Source organism: Alternaria hordeiaustralica (genome assembly GCF_023758085.1).
Source record: "Alternaria hordeiaustralica strain BMP 2776 chromosome Unknown scaffold_21, whole genome shotgun sequence".
NCBI classification, from domain to species: Eukaryota; Fungi; Ascomycota; class Dothideomycetes; order Pleosporales; family Pleosporaceae; genus Alternaria; species Alternaria hordeiaustralica.
Window position 1 is genome coordinate 138,663 of NW_026056793.1, and position 13,956 is coordinate 152,618.

General features: G+C 52.0%; 2 protein-coding genes across 2 annotated transcripts; one reads left to right on the forward strand and one right to left on the reverse strand.

Moving 5' to 3' along the window:
* Window positions 1–3,111: 3,111 nt before the first annotated feature.
* Window positions 3,112–5,397, forward strand: J4E84_008359 (uncharacterized protein; the record flags this gene model as incomplete). The annotated part of the gene is made up of 1 exon (XM_049390935.1): window positions 3,112–5,397. The coding sequence occupies one exon, from the start codon at window positions 3,112–3,114 to the stop codon at window positions 5,395–5,397; it is 2,286 nt and encodes a 761-aa protein (XP_049241277.1).
* Window positions 5,398–10,187: 4,790 nt separating this feature from the next.
* Window positions 10,188–11,171, reverse strand: J4E84_008360 (uncharacterized protein; the record flags this gene model as incomplete). The annotated part of the gene is made up of 1 exon (XM_049390936.1): window positions 10,188–11,171. One exon carries the CDS (start codon window positions 11,169–11,171, stop codon window positions 10,188–10,190), a length of 984 nt encoding a protein of 327 aa, XP_049241278.1.
* Window positions 11,172–13,956: the final 2,785 nt, after the last annotated feature.

Here is a 13,956-nt window from a genome sequence, read left to right on the forward strand (position 1 = left end):
GAACGCGTTCGTTTAGTCATGGTATTGTTGTTCGAAAGAGAAAAAGGGGACTTGGGTTGAGTTGCGTTGGTTTGAGTTGGGCGTAGCTGCATGTATCTTTGTACAACATCAGATGAAAGTAATAGTGATGATACGGATTGTTGAATGGTACAGCATTCTTCATCTTTGTCATTCGTGATGGGTGATTCGGGACTCGTGAAGTGTTGTCTAGATGGCTACATGTCACGGTGTAAGTGCGCGGTGCAAGGGTAAAGTAGCCGCCACGAATAGCTCTTGAGATATTTTGCTGAATTGTTACTAGTATGTAGCCCCCTTGGTATACTTTAGCAACGCGGTTCGGAGACATCTTGTTATGCGTGCTAACGGCTTGATAGGCGTCAGCTGGTAGGCAGATTGGATGGAGAATCGGGTACATGTCAGCGCTATTATGGTCTAGCTCTCCATGTGAGGAGGTACAGTTCAGGGGCTGTGCGATCATACAGGTTGTACAGGTTAGTGACTTGGTATGTCAGAGTGGTCGTTGTGTGACATTGTGATGGTAATCATCACAGATGCGCTAGAACGTAATGATAACTTATTGAACTTGATCAATTGGATGGATGAGATGTTTTGTGAACACATTGGATCTTCTGAGTAAAGCTGATTGGAGGTGAGGCGCTATGATCGCATGTATGGAAGTGTGATGATGGGATGATGTTGTGATGAATACGTGTTTTACAAAGATTTTGTGCAGGAGGGTTCTATGTGATGGTATGCAAGAAGGACGTGCGTCTTGTATACTGTTGTCGCTACGTTATGTGGACGTATACGGCAGCTTAGATATCATCTGCTTATCCGGGATGTAATGGTGGTGCGTATGCGGCAGAGCTGTATGCTACTGGTTATGTTCTGAAGTTTTTGACACACATCCGGGCTTCGCCGAAGATGGAAATCCTGCGGAGGAGATTACACAAATCTGCCTCATCTCGTTTCTCTCACATGGTTGCTAAACATAGCGATGGCTCAACAGTTCCTCAGTTGGTGGAGTTGGTGTAATAAGGGATGCCTCAAAAGGTACCTCTAGCGAACTCCACAGCCCACCACCAACACATTCGTGCGACGAGCATGCGACAGGTGCGTCGTAGGACAAAAGTCTCCGCTGTTTTCTTGTTGTTGTGTGCAACAGGTGTTGTGCCGTCTATTAATATTCAGCGAGAAGAAACATCGAACAGAGGCATGTGCGAAAAGTGGTGGTGGCTGGTGCGGCGGTGATGGGGCTGGTAGCTGGCGGGTGCATTAGTTTTGTGTTTCGCTGCTCAAGCTTTGTGGCTGGTGCTTCCGTTGGACTGGAACCGGGATGCTGAGTGCTTGACACATCGACGTGGCTTCCACAAGGTTTGTCGACTGCTTCGAGCCTCCATCTGCATCCATCTGCTGTTAACATCGGCAGCCTCGTATTCAATAGCGTCCTCTGAAAAATCAGCAAACCAGGCGTTCAACGACGCCATCGTGCTGTAGTTGAACCAAACTTTTGCGTAGCGGCAGCCGATGCTAGTGGCACGGTTAGCCGAAGAGAATGTGACATCTTGATTCGGCGTAGCACAGGCCCTCGTGCGAGGCCGAAAAGGCAAGTTGCTCAGGCTACCACAAGGAAACGTGAAACGTGCCACACGCGACCTGACCAACACCGACATCGCAGGCATGTGGGAGGCCCACAGACCGGGCGCCGAACGGTTTTCTTGATTGCAGATCACAGTCTGTTCGTCGTACGCCGACAACTGAAGTGTGAAACTTTGCAATCAAAACATGGCGATGAAATGTACAGCCGTCGAATCGTATCGGAGAAACACATTTCGAGCTGTCATTCTCCCGGGCACCGCTTAGAGCGGAGGTGGCGAGGCTGAAAGGGCTCCACTATGTTGATCGTGTCCAAGGGGCGCATGACTTTGGTAATAAATTGGACTTTACCAGCCGGTCCCAATTTACGGCGGATCGTACAGCAAGGGCACGTACAGCCTCAATACCTAGGAGGAACCACGTAGCACGACAACGGCGAGGAGCTGTGCTTTCGCGATGGAAGAATGTCGTGCTGAATGGTCACAACAGCAGCGCAGTCGTGTCGTTAGGCGGACGATGAGGTGGTCTTGCATTGGGGCGTTGGAGGAGTGGAGCGAGTGGCTAGGATGGCGCCTTGACGATCTGCAGGCACAGACTGCCAAGACTCCGCTTTGGACCTCAACCAACCCGTCAGTCCCGCTGTCATGACATCGTAACAAACGCCAGAAAACGTCCTCGGGTGGCCTTACTCGCGACCTTATCGTGCCTTATCGAACGGTGGGTGTTGGCAGCATGTCTAACAGCAACAACTCATGTCCTCAGATGGTTTGAAGACGAACAGCGCACCGAACGGACCCTGGGTAAAAGACTGTTAATACTTTTTGCCTGCATATAGGCTACGGCCCTAGCTCAACTGCGGCTCTCTGCTGCACTTGCTGCACACCATCTAAACGATGATTGCCCTATGGATCCCGGGAAAAGCCCCGACGTGCGGCAAAAAAAGTGTGAATGTGATTGGTGTCACAGCCTCGAATATGCACGTTTGTTACCCAGTCTGCGGGTTAGTGCACGTTCAAGGCAGAACCGACCGGCCTGTCAGTATTTGTAGCCTGGCGGATCCCTCATGCGTCACCTTTCCCCAGTATATCACCAGCCTCCCAGTGGCGCGTGTGGATTTTCCCTTTCTTAAAGAGGAACCGTGTGGGCTTGTTTCCCGTCTCTTACCATCCCAAATCCTTCTCCCTCCCCAGGAACGACTTATCTTTCGCTCAGAAACCAGCGAAAGTGGGAGCCTGGAGTTATTTGCTCGCCCGGCCGTTTGCAGTCCACCCAGGTGCGCTTTCCCGGACTAGAGCCTGCACGTGACCGTTTGCCCTTGCGTTCACCGTGCGTACATCACCTCATCGCGTTTAGAGCAGGCGCGTTCGATTACCCCACCTACCGCCAAACAATACTCGCTCGGCGACTCCTTCCCCCCTCCCATCAACTACACTCGCTCTCGCTGGTTCAGCAATTCCATTCGTTTCAACTTCATCCCACCCTCCCCACGGTAGATAGCTTCATTACTCCCTCGCCATGAAGACTTCCGCTCTGCTCGCCGCCATTGGCGCAGCGTCACTGGCCGTCGCCTCTCCCGTCCTGCCCTCCCGGACTCAGCCCGAGGTCAAGGCTCGCCAGGCCGATGGTACCACTCCTCCGTGTGCCAAGGTCTCCAACTACGTCTACGGTAATGGAACACTACCCGCCAAGCTCAGTATGCCTGCTCAGTTGGCCTGGGACTGCATCAACACCGTTCCCTTCAACGCCTCATCAGCAAAGCGGCTCATTGGAGCGATGCGTCCCTACATTGAGTGGCAGAGCACCCTCTCTGAACTCAAGAACCCGCCTGCCGAGTACGCTGAGAAGGTGCAGCCTCCCGTCGACATCTTTGGCGGCCTTGATAAGATCGAGGGCGACATCGACGCCGGCAACTTCAAGAGCGAGTACGACTTTGGCTGGACTCTCTACAACCTTATCCTTTCTGCCCACGATGGTCACTTCTCCTATATCCCTGACTCCGTGGGCGCTATCTTCACCTGGGGCCGCCCTGTCCCCCTTGTCTCTGTCTCTGCCGATGGCGACCAGCTGCCGGCTGTTTTCGTCTTTTCTGACGTACTCGGTATGCAATACAAGAACATCTCCTACACGCCCTCGCCTGTTGTTCAGATTGACGGCAAGGACGCGACCGAGTTCCTCGAGGACCTCAGTCAATACGGCTCCCTTCAGGATCGCGACGCTCTCTACAACAACGTCTTTTACGAGCTCGCCCAGGTCAGTCTTGGTACCTCGGGTAGTGGAACTGGTGTCTTCACTGGAGGTGGCCGTGGACGATGGGTTTACCCCGGCGCCACCACAACCCTGACCTTCGCCAACGGCACATCCTACACCATGGAGAACTACGCCCGCCCAACCATTCCCTTCCGCGAGATTGCTACAGGTGAAGACCTGGCTAGGAAGTGGTTCAGCTTCGATTCCGCAGGTACCTCATTTGCCGATACCCGTGTCCAGTCGGAGGAAGAGGAGGTGTCTACCCTTGCTGTTGGCGCCGCTACTCCTGGCTTTCCTGCTCCTGTCGCCGCTGGCCCCCAGGGTCTCATCAATGGCTTCTACATCGATGCTGCTGGTTATGAAGACGTTGCGGTATTGCAGGTGCCCAACTTTGTCGGGAACGTCCGCGCAGAGGTGCCTTTCCAGGAGCTTACCCAGAACTTCATCCCCAAGGCTCTCGCGGACGGAAAGACCAAACTCATCATCGATCTTCAAGCCAACGGTGGTGGTACCATTCTCCAAGGCTACGACATGTTCAAGCAGTTGTTCCCTGACGTCGAGCCTCTCGGTACTAACCGCTGGAGGGCGCATCAGGCCATGGACCTCGTCGGACAGTCCCTCAGCAAGTTTGCAAGCCAATTCCCCAGGGAGCTCGGCAACAACAATACGATCAGTTTTGCCCAGTCTTCCTACTTCGACTACCACATGGACATGAAGGCCGATGGTACTCCGTTCTCCTCCTGGGACGAGAAGATTGGTCCTAAGGAGGTCCATGGAGAGTTCTACACCACTGAGGCTCGCTGGAACCTGTCCGATGTATACGTTCCTTACGTATCCGGTGGCATCAACGTCACTGGCTACGGACCCTTGTCGGGCGTTACCGGACCACCAAAGTTCGCACCCGAGAACATCGTCATCGTGACCGACGGCTACTGTGCCTCAACCTGCACTATATTCAGTGAGTTGATGAAGCAACAGGGTGGTGTCAAGACCATCGCGATGGGTGGCCGCAGCAACAAGAACCCCATCCAGGCCATCGGCGGTGTCAAGGGCGTCAACAACTTCGCTTTCGGCTACATCCAGCAGACCGTCCAGTACGCTGTCCGGTTCGACCCTGCTCTCAACTCCTCCATCTTGAGGGAAGACTACTACAGCGATCTCGTCTACGCCCGCAGCGTCGGTGGAGGCGGAGCCGTCAACACCCGCGATGGCCTCCGCGCCAACGACACGTCCGGTGTCTCCCTCCAGTTCCAATACGAGGAGGCCGACTGCCGTCTCTACTTCACCCCAGAGATGACCGTCGACATCACCGCCCTATGGAAGGCTGCTGCGGACGCCCAGTGGAGCAACAACGGCAAGTGCGTCAACGGCGCCCGTTACTCCGACGAGAAGCGCACCCTCCCCAAGCCCAACATGAAGGTCACAACCAAGCTCAGCCCCCCAATCCAGCGCGTCCGCGTCGCAGATAACGACAACCGCATGCGCGCATTTGAGAAGAGTTTCGAGCTGGAGACGGAGTGCAAGCTCAAGGGTAACGGTTTCATGGAGCCGTAAGCGCGTCATCGTACGTGCGAGGCTTTCGCAAGGTCTGCTTTTCATCACGGTTGTTATGTCAATCCAGCGTGGAGTTTTTGGCGCCGAAAAAGGGACGTCCTTAGTTGTTCCTGTAATGTGTATTGTTTTGGGATGAGATGGAGTGGTAACGCTACTGAGAGGCACATAGCATGTCTGTGAGACGCTGAGAGGTGCGAATGAAATACCCCCTATGATTCGATGGTTTGGTGGATGGCTTTAGGGTTACGATGTGACGTTGTGTCTGCTACGCGACATGATGATGATGTGTGCTGAATACATTGCGCTACCACGTCTACTAGAACGAATGATGACTATCTGTGCGGAATACATCGACATGCGTCCTCTGCGTCATCATACAGGGAAACGTCATGTATCCCTCAATACCTCCCCCAACAAGCGCTCTTCTTCTCTCTTTCCGCCATGTAGATGTCTTGGTAAGTTTTGAGCGACGTGTTATGGTGGATTTGAAGCTGCGAAAACGGCAAACTGGTCATGAGTTCAATTCCTTCGCGTTTTGGTGTGTTCATTCGCCACTCGTTTCGTTCATTTTGGTTCTCGCTCTGCAAGCGCACAGACATGTATGTGGATGGTAAGCCTTTTGAGACGAGACAGAGACATTTGATAGTTATCGGTGTGTTTTTTGATAATGCGGACTTGTCGTTTCCACCATGTGATTGACGTCGACGGATTTTGGAAGTCGGCTAAATGCTGGCAACATGTACTGTTTCAGCTGCAGGGTTTGAAGTGAGAAGACGAGAAAGACAGGCAGCACATACGTTGACGTTCCCTGGTTTTTGAAAGTGATGTTTGAGAGATTGCTCGAGTTCGCGGCGGACATTCTAGGTTGTACTGGTGTTTTTGGGAAAAGGGCGGAAGAGTCACTCGAACATTGACCTGGTAGTAGGGAATTTTAGAGAAGAGGAGCAGACCATAGAGGGAATATCTACTAGTTTTGGTACTCCGTGGATGGAGTGTGGGATAAGAGAGAGAAAGTAGACAGCGGCAAGAGGAGGTATTTATACATCGCACGCCTGGCAAGAGCGAGAGTGGTCATGATCAGTGTTTGTAAGTTTTTTTAACGGGCGGAAGTGCTCGACATCGGTACGTCGCGGGGATCTTTTTGGGTGATCTCGCACACATATCAGGTTGAACTGTTGGTTTCGAAGAAGGAGAACGGAAGACATGAAGCGTGTAGTTCAATCTTTTGGTTTCTGGAAAGGAAGAAGTGTATGTAGGAAGAGAAGGTGCAGCAAGAGGAGGCTTTTATACATCGCGCGCCCATCAAGGCCGAGAGTCGACATGGTACTTGTATTGCAGGCTTTTGGAAAGCGCAGACGCACTCGACATGAAGCGGTTGTTTACGAAACTCTGGTTGGTCTCGCACATGTGATTGAAACGTATCAATTTTGGAGGAGAACATGTACGTCTCAGTCTGCCTTTTAGAAAGAAGAAGTGCGCATGTGAGAAGAGAAGGTACAGCAAGAGGAGGCTCTTATATATCGCGTGCCCAGCAAGGACGAAAGTCGCCATCAGCATTGTAGCGATAGCTTTTTTTACAGGCAGACGCACTCAACATACGTATGTATCGTCTTCTTTTCGACTGGTCTCGCACATGGCGCAACATTCTCTTTCTTTTTTTGGATGAGAGAGGAGGAGAACATTCAGTTCCTTATCTTTACATTTTGGAAAGAAGAAGTGTGGATGTGAGGTAAGAAGGTATAGCAGGAGCAGGCTCTTATATATCGCTCGTGGCCAGCAAGCGAGACGCCATGCGACTGTCAGTGTTGAATTTTGTGTCGCGCAGAAGGCGCTCGTCATAGCAGTGGGGTATGGCCTTTTTGGGGAGACGCGCACATATCAAGCATGACCGCGACTTTTGGATGCAAAGAGGAGGAGGAGAACATTAGGAGATCTTCTACTTGTTTTGGTTATGAAATGACGAAGTGTGTGCGACAAGACAAGAGGTACGCGAGAAGACGAGACTTTTATACCCCGCTCGCAGCTGGCTGGCGAGACGCCATGATTTTACTGATGATGACTTTTGTGACGGGCAGAAGGCGCTCGTCATGGCGGAGTTGTATGTCCTTTTGCGAGGATTCGCGCACACATGACGTGCACGGTAATGTCTTTTTGGAACCGAAGAAGAGGAGGACATGACTATATCCACCACTATTTTGGTTTTGGAAAGATGGAGTGTGTGCGACGAGACAAGAGGTACGCGAGAAGACGAGGCTTTTATACATCGCTCGTAGCTAGCTGTCAAGACGCCATTTCTTTGTTGGCTATCGCTTTTGGGGCCAACGAAAGGCGCTCAACATAGCCATATTGTTAGTAAGTTTTGTCGCAGAACTCACACACATGACACTATCGCGGGCATTTTTTGGAAGCAGAGAAGAGGAACATAATTCTTATCCGTTTCAGATTTAGGGAATGATAGAGAGGTGTGTAAAGAAGAAGAGAGGCACACGAGAAGGCGACACTTTTATACGTCGCTCGCGATGAGCCAGGAAGTCGTTATGTGCTTCTCGATTCTGTTGTTTGTGTTGAGCAGAGGCCGCACAGCATATAATAAAATTGCGACAGTTTTCTAGTAAGACGAGCACATATAGCGACGCGTTTGTGTTTTAAGAAGAAGAGAGGAGGAGAACATTTCGTGCTGCGGTGGCACTTTTGGTTCTATAAACAACGGAGAAGTGTATTTGTAGAGATATGACAGGGAGGAGAGGACGAGGCTTTTTTATACAGCCTGCGGTGGACTAGATCCGACATCATTTTTGCTTTGGAGACTTTTGTGGCGGGCAAAGGACGCACAGCATAGAATGCACTTGCGATGTTTTTGTGGTGAGACGTGCACATGGCTTCTCACTATCAACCTTTTGGGAAGCAGACGCCAGGAGAACATTGACAACAAGTCATGGATCTTTGGTTTTTTGAAATGGAGAAGAGTGTATGTGATGAGAGATCGGAAAAGGGAAGGCGGAGATCTACACATCGTTTGCGAGGTGGGCTTGAAAGCACACATGGCATGGCGAACTCCGGCTTTTGGAAAGCAGGCTCCACATGGTACTGCGCCTTTGTTGTTTCGGTCGTGTCTCGCACATCAGACGGTTCATTGCTATTTTGTGAATTCTGGGACGGAGGAGAACCACATAGTGAGGGACATAGTCGAATTTTGGAATAAGAAACTGGAGTTGTGTGATGAGAAGAAGGAAGGTGGACGAGAAGAGGCGGGGTTATATATGCCGCGCCCAAGGCGCTAGGCTGGCCCACTCATCACCAAAACCTCGGGAAAATTTGGAAGACAGCGTCGACATAGTCTCTCTAGACAGTTACTTTCTGTCGAATCTCGCACATGTATTCAGTGGGGTGATATTTCGGAAGGCAGAGGCAGCCATCGCGCCCTTGTAATGGAAATTTGATCCCAAAATGAAGAAATGCGTTTGCAAAAGAGAGAAGCGATCGAGGAGATGATATTCTCCATATGCGACACTCGCGGATCTCCAGGCTGGCCATGGAATGCTTTATCGACAGGTTTGAGGGACTGGCTCGACATGGGATCATCACCAGCCCCTTTTGTGTCGCGACTTCCACATGTTTCCTGAGTTTGTATGTTTTGGAGGTGAAGACAGCCATGAGGCGCTGAAGTTCAGTTTTGAGTATAGCCTGCATTGAAAGGGCGTATATTTGAAGAAAGAAGAAAGTAGAGTGGAAGATGTAGTTATATATGTCGTACCCGCAGAGCGCGAGGCGGGCCATCGCGACCTTCACTGTCGGGTTCGGAAGACTGGTTCAACATGATGTCGTGATTGAGAAGGCTTTTGTCAGGCCTCGCACATGGCATTGGAGAATATGCCTTTTGGAGCGGAGAGCAGCCATGAGCGACCTCGTTCAAATTTTTGATCTCGAGTAGAGATGTGAGTATGAAGAATGGATCGAGGAAGCGGAGTGGAGAAGCCGAGTTTATATGCTACGCTCAGAGCGGCCGGCTGGTCATAAAAGTTGTGCATTGTGTTTTTGAGGGCTGGACCAACATGATAACTTCATCGTATATTTTCTTTTTGTCGCGTCTCACACATGTGTTCTTCATTCATGAGTTTTGGGGCGAAGGACGGCCATCATCCGTGCCGTCGTATCTTTTGGTTTTGGTGAAAGAAGGAAGTCTGTAAAGAAGAGAGACAGAGATCGAAGAGAGAACCATATATAGCTCTCGCTCATTGATGTAGCAACAAGATAGCTGCGTCAACCGTCACTGCCACATGAGTGCGCTTCGTGAAGTTTTTGGCAAAAGGAGAAGAGACATATGAAGAACCACATGACATTTTGAGTCCGACAGCGGAAGATCATGTCCTACTCGAATGAGAGTTTTGGTGAATCGAGGATTGCGAAGTTGTTGTTGGAAGGAAGAGAGCATATGCGAAGAATGGAGGGACTTTATACGTCCGCCAAGGATGCTTAGCGGCGTGGGGGTGACCTTGAGGCAGACAGGTTTACTAAATCGCTGCGAGGGAAGCCGAAGACGATGCATCACCCGAAGAGACGACTGAAGTGTAAGAACGCAGTGATAGTAAGCACTCAAAAGCAGAAAGCACGTACGAATGAAGAAATAACAAAAAGGTGTCCTTTTCATTGCTCAAAACAGTCCGCACAGCGTCCATATATACAAGAAAAGGTCATCTGACCAAAAATATTTACAAATCGAAGTCTTCAAAATCCCCTTCATTTCCAACCCGAATGATCATGTCATTTACCCCAAATGCCACACCCAATGCTTAGAACTTAAGCGTAACACCCGCAGTACCAACAACAGCAGCCTTAACAGCACCCGCCTCCAGCATCTCCTTAGTCTCATAAGGCATCTTAGTCAAAGACCCCTTATCAGCCGTGTTCTCGCTGTCACCAAAGTCGTTGCCCTCAGCAACCGCCTTGCCACCATCCTTGCTGTAAAGCGCCTTCTTAGCACCAGACCAGACGTTGTTCTGGACAAGGAGCTCAGCGCCCTGGCGGGTGTTGATGCCATCGCTGACGTTCTCATAGTAGTTGTTGTAGAGGTGGCCGGTGCCGAAGCGGAAGGAGGGGCCGCGCGAGTTGATGTTCTTCCAGTAGTTGTTGTTGTAGGTGACGGTGAGGTGGCCCTTGTCTTCGCTGCCGTTGCTGTCCGAGTGGCCGACGAGAGAGCACTTCCAGTGGTCGTGCATGAAGCTGTTGGAGATGGTGACGTAGTCGGCGGCGTGGGTTACGTCGAGGAGACCGTCGTAGTAGTCCTTGTCGTGGTCGAGGTCCGAGGAGAGGTCTACGTGGTCGACCCAGACGTTCTGGGCTTTCTGGATGGCGATGGCGTCGCCGCCGACGACCTTCTCCATGGCGAAGTTGCGGAGGATGACGTTCTTGACGGCCTTGACGGTGAGAGTGAAGTCGGTCAGGACGACGGAGGAGTCTTTGCCGATGACGGACTTGTTGCTGCCGATCTTGACGTTCTCGCCGCTGCCCTTGATGGGGCTGGTGATGAGAACGATGGCGGCGTCGTCGCCCTTGACGGCAGCCTCCAAGTCGCTGAGAGAGCCAACCTCGATGGTCTTGCCTCCCTTTCCTCCAGAGGTACCTCCGTTCTGCGTGGCGAAACCGGTGGTCGCGACATCTTCCAGAGATGCAGCGCGCTTGGTGAGACCGGCACGCTTGGGTGCGATCTGAGATGGCATGGGTGCTGCCAGAGCAGAGACAGCCATGAGGCCGAGAGACATGATTGAGAACTTCATTGTCGAAAGAAGTATGTTGGTCAAGTTGGAAAATGAATGTGAAAGGGGAAAAGCGAAGGACTGGAGTTGTTGTAGAAAAGAATGGAAGAGCTTTGCTGCCGAAGATCTCAGTGGACGGTCACGCACATCCTTATATACTGCGTCTGGTGCCCGCTCGCATCGGCTGCTGGCTGTCTAGGTATGGTGTCCCCGCCGTGGACAGGCTCTTACCGACGGCATAGACGCTCGGGGCACAGTAGTTTCAACGTCTTCGCACCAATACGCTCCGCCGAAGGACCCGCCACAATGGAATACCAGGGCTACCGCTCACGATCTCGGGTGAGCACTCATCCCTCGCTGGGTTCCGTACAGCGGACAAACGTCGCGACATGTCAAACATTCTTGGCAACCATGCGGAAGGATCCTGTTTGAAACGACTAACCCAAACAGGCGCGGGTAACTCCACTTTTCACGATGTGAGATTGCGAAGGACGTCGTTCGAAACAAGGGCACACTTGAACACCGTAACTGCGCACGCGCAGGAACGTCTTGGCTAGAGGACCTGTGGAGACATGGCGGGCGCTTGCTGGTATCGCTACCGATTCAGTGGTGGAGCGGGCGGCTTGTGTCGTGATTGATCAGTAAACCACATGTATCGAAAGTATTGAAAGAACGGAGATGGTCCTGATGCATATGTTCAATCTTGAAAATATGGATCTGTGGTGCCACGTTCGATCTGGTGTGGGCGGCTGTCGGGTTGCGTACAGGGCGACCGATATGAGAGGTACTCCGAAGGAGGTATGACGATGTGCAAGTCTTTCGGCCGTACCAATGTGTGCGGTTCGTCGCAGCGTAGAAGCGTGGGCAAATTTTCTTTTCTTCAGAAGGCTCGAAATCTCTTGCTTTACCGAAGCGTCTGGACTGTTGATCCATCACCATCGGTCCTTTGTGGGACCCAACTCCTGATCAAAGCACACAGCAGCATGCACTTGATGGCAGAGCAGATTGAGATGGGCAAAGCCAGATGAGACTTGGTTAAAGAGAAGGATCGAGGAAGGGACGAAACGGATACGAAGCCGTGAAGCCTCTCTTGACCTGCGAGTGTGGTTTCGACTGCGCCGAACAGCCGCTCAGAGGCTTGGCATAGCTACACATCGATATGCATGGGAAAAGGAATAACGACAAAGGAAGAAATTGGTAATCTCAGTGCTGATATGCGTGTATCCCGCCAGTCATGATAAACAGGATGACAGTCGAGAGTGAGTATCTATGGTCAATTGTGATTGCTACCAGGGTGTACTCACACCGAGGCTGCACAATGGGTCAGAAGCGTGTTGAACTCTGATGTCGCAGTGCATAATCATGGGTTTGAATGACATCGGGTAGTGAAGTCGAACTAGGGACCGCAGCGCTGCAGAGGTCGAAAGAAGGTTTCACGTGGTAGATGACATCATCGCCCAAAGCAGCAAGCACCTTCATCTGAACCAAAGAACGCGTCGAAGAGGCCAGCAGAGCATAGCACAAGGCAGCAACAAACAGTGTCTACAACGTGTCCATACCTCTGGATCGCCTCCAGAACACCTACCTCACCGTTCAACAACTCGTGAAGTAATTGTCCGCTCTACTGCAACTACACCCTCCACGATACTCACCACCTCCACAAACCACATACATCTCATACAACACCCCAGATCCTCACAAGTTACTCAACATGCCCCCAATCCCCATCCACAAAAACGCGCCCATCGCGCCCACCACCGCCGCAAAACCCGACGGCACCACCCCTTCAACCGCGTCCTCAGACCCCGACAACGCCTCCAACAACCCGCCTCCAACACGCACAACGCCCGCCTACGTCCCCGCCACAACAACACAAGCCGCATCGTCGAACCCTCCCGCTCCACAGCCCGGCGCCCGTCCCGCCGCACCAACAGGTTCAGTCGGAATGACAGAAGGAAACGACAGATATACACCAGCAGCGCCGCAAGCAGGCGCTGTTCCAACAGCAACGGTTATAACGACGGAGACGAGACAAGTACCGCCACCGCCGCAGTTCAGTCATCCTCCGCCTTCAGACTCCATGTTGGCGGGGAGGTCGACGGTGACGGCTACGACGGCTAGCAAACCTGGTCCTACGACGCTCAACTATGGCCCTGCTGCGTCGCCGTTTCAGACGGCTGATCAAGCGCAGCCTACGAGGACGAGCTTGGAACACCCGCCGGGCTATGTTCAGGCTATGGATAACGCACCTTATACTGCTGGAGGAGGCATTGGTCAGTCGAGCGGAGCGGGAGACGCTGAGGGCGAGGGCGTTGGGGCGCAGGCGTGGAGCATGCTGAACAAGGCGGGTGAGGCACTGAAGAAGGGCGAGGAGAGCGTGTGGAGAGCTGTTCAGGGTAAGAATGGCGGCGGGTTCTGAGCACGTGCTAGGCTTGGAGAGGGGTTACATGAGCATAGGCAGTCAGGAGACCAGTGCATCACTCATAGTAGAGGCAATTTGTTCATACAAAGAAACCCATGACTTTCTATAGACCACTATTTTCCCCATTGCACCAAGCGATGAAAAGAGGAAGTACAGCCAGAAACAGATGAAGCATTGCAAGCCGGATATGACGTGTGAATGTATAAAGTACAAGAGTGTGTTACCACCCGGGATCGTGCTTTTCGTAACCAAGAACAACCGTCGGCCCGCAGGGCGTGTTGCCGTTCTCATACACGTACACCCCATCCCCATCTCTCACGTCGCGAATAACTGCTTCCACCACATAAACGCAGGTTGGGGGTATCGTAGAGGGAAGAAAGGCGC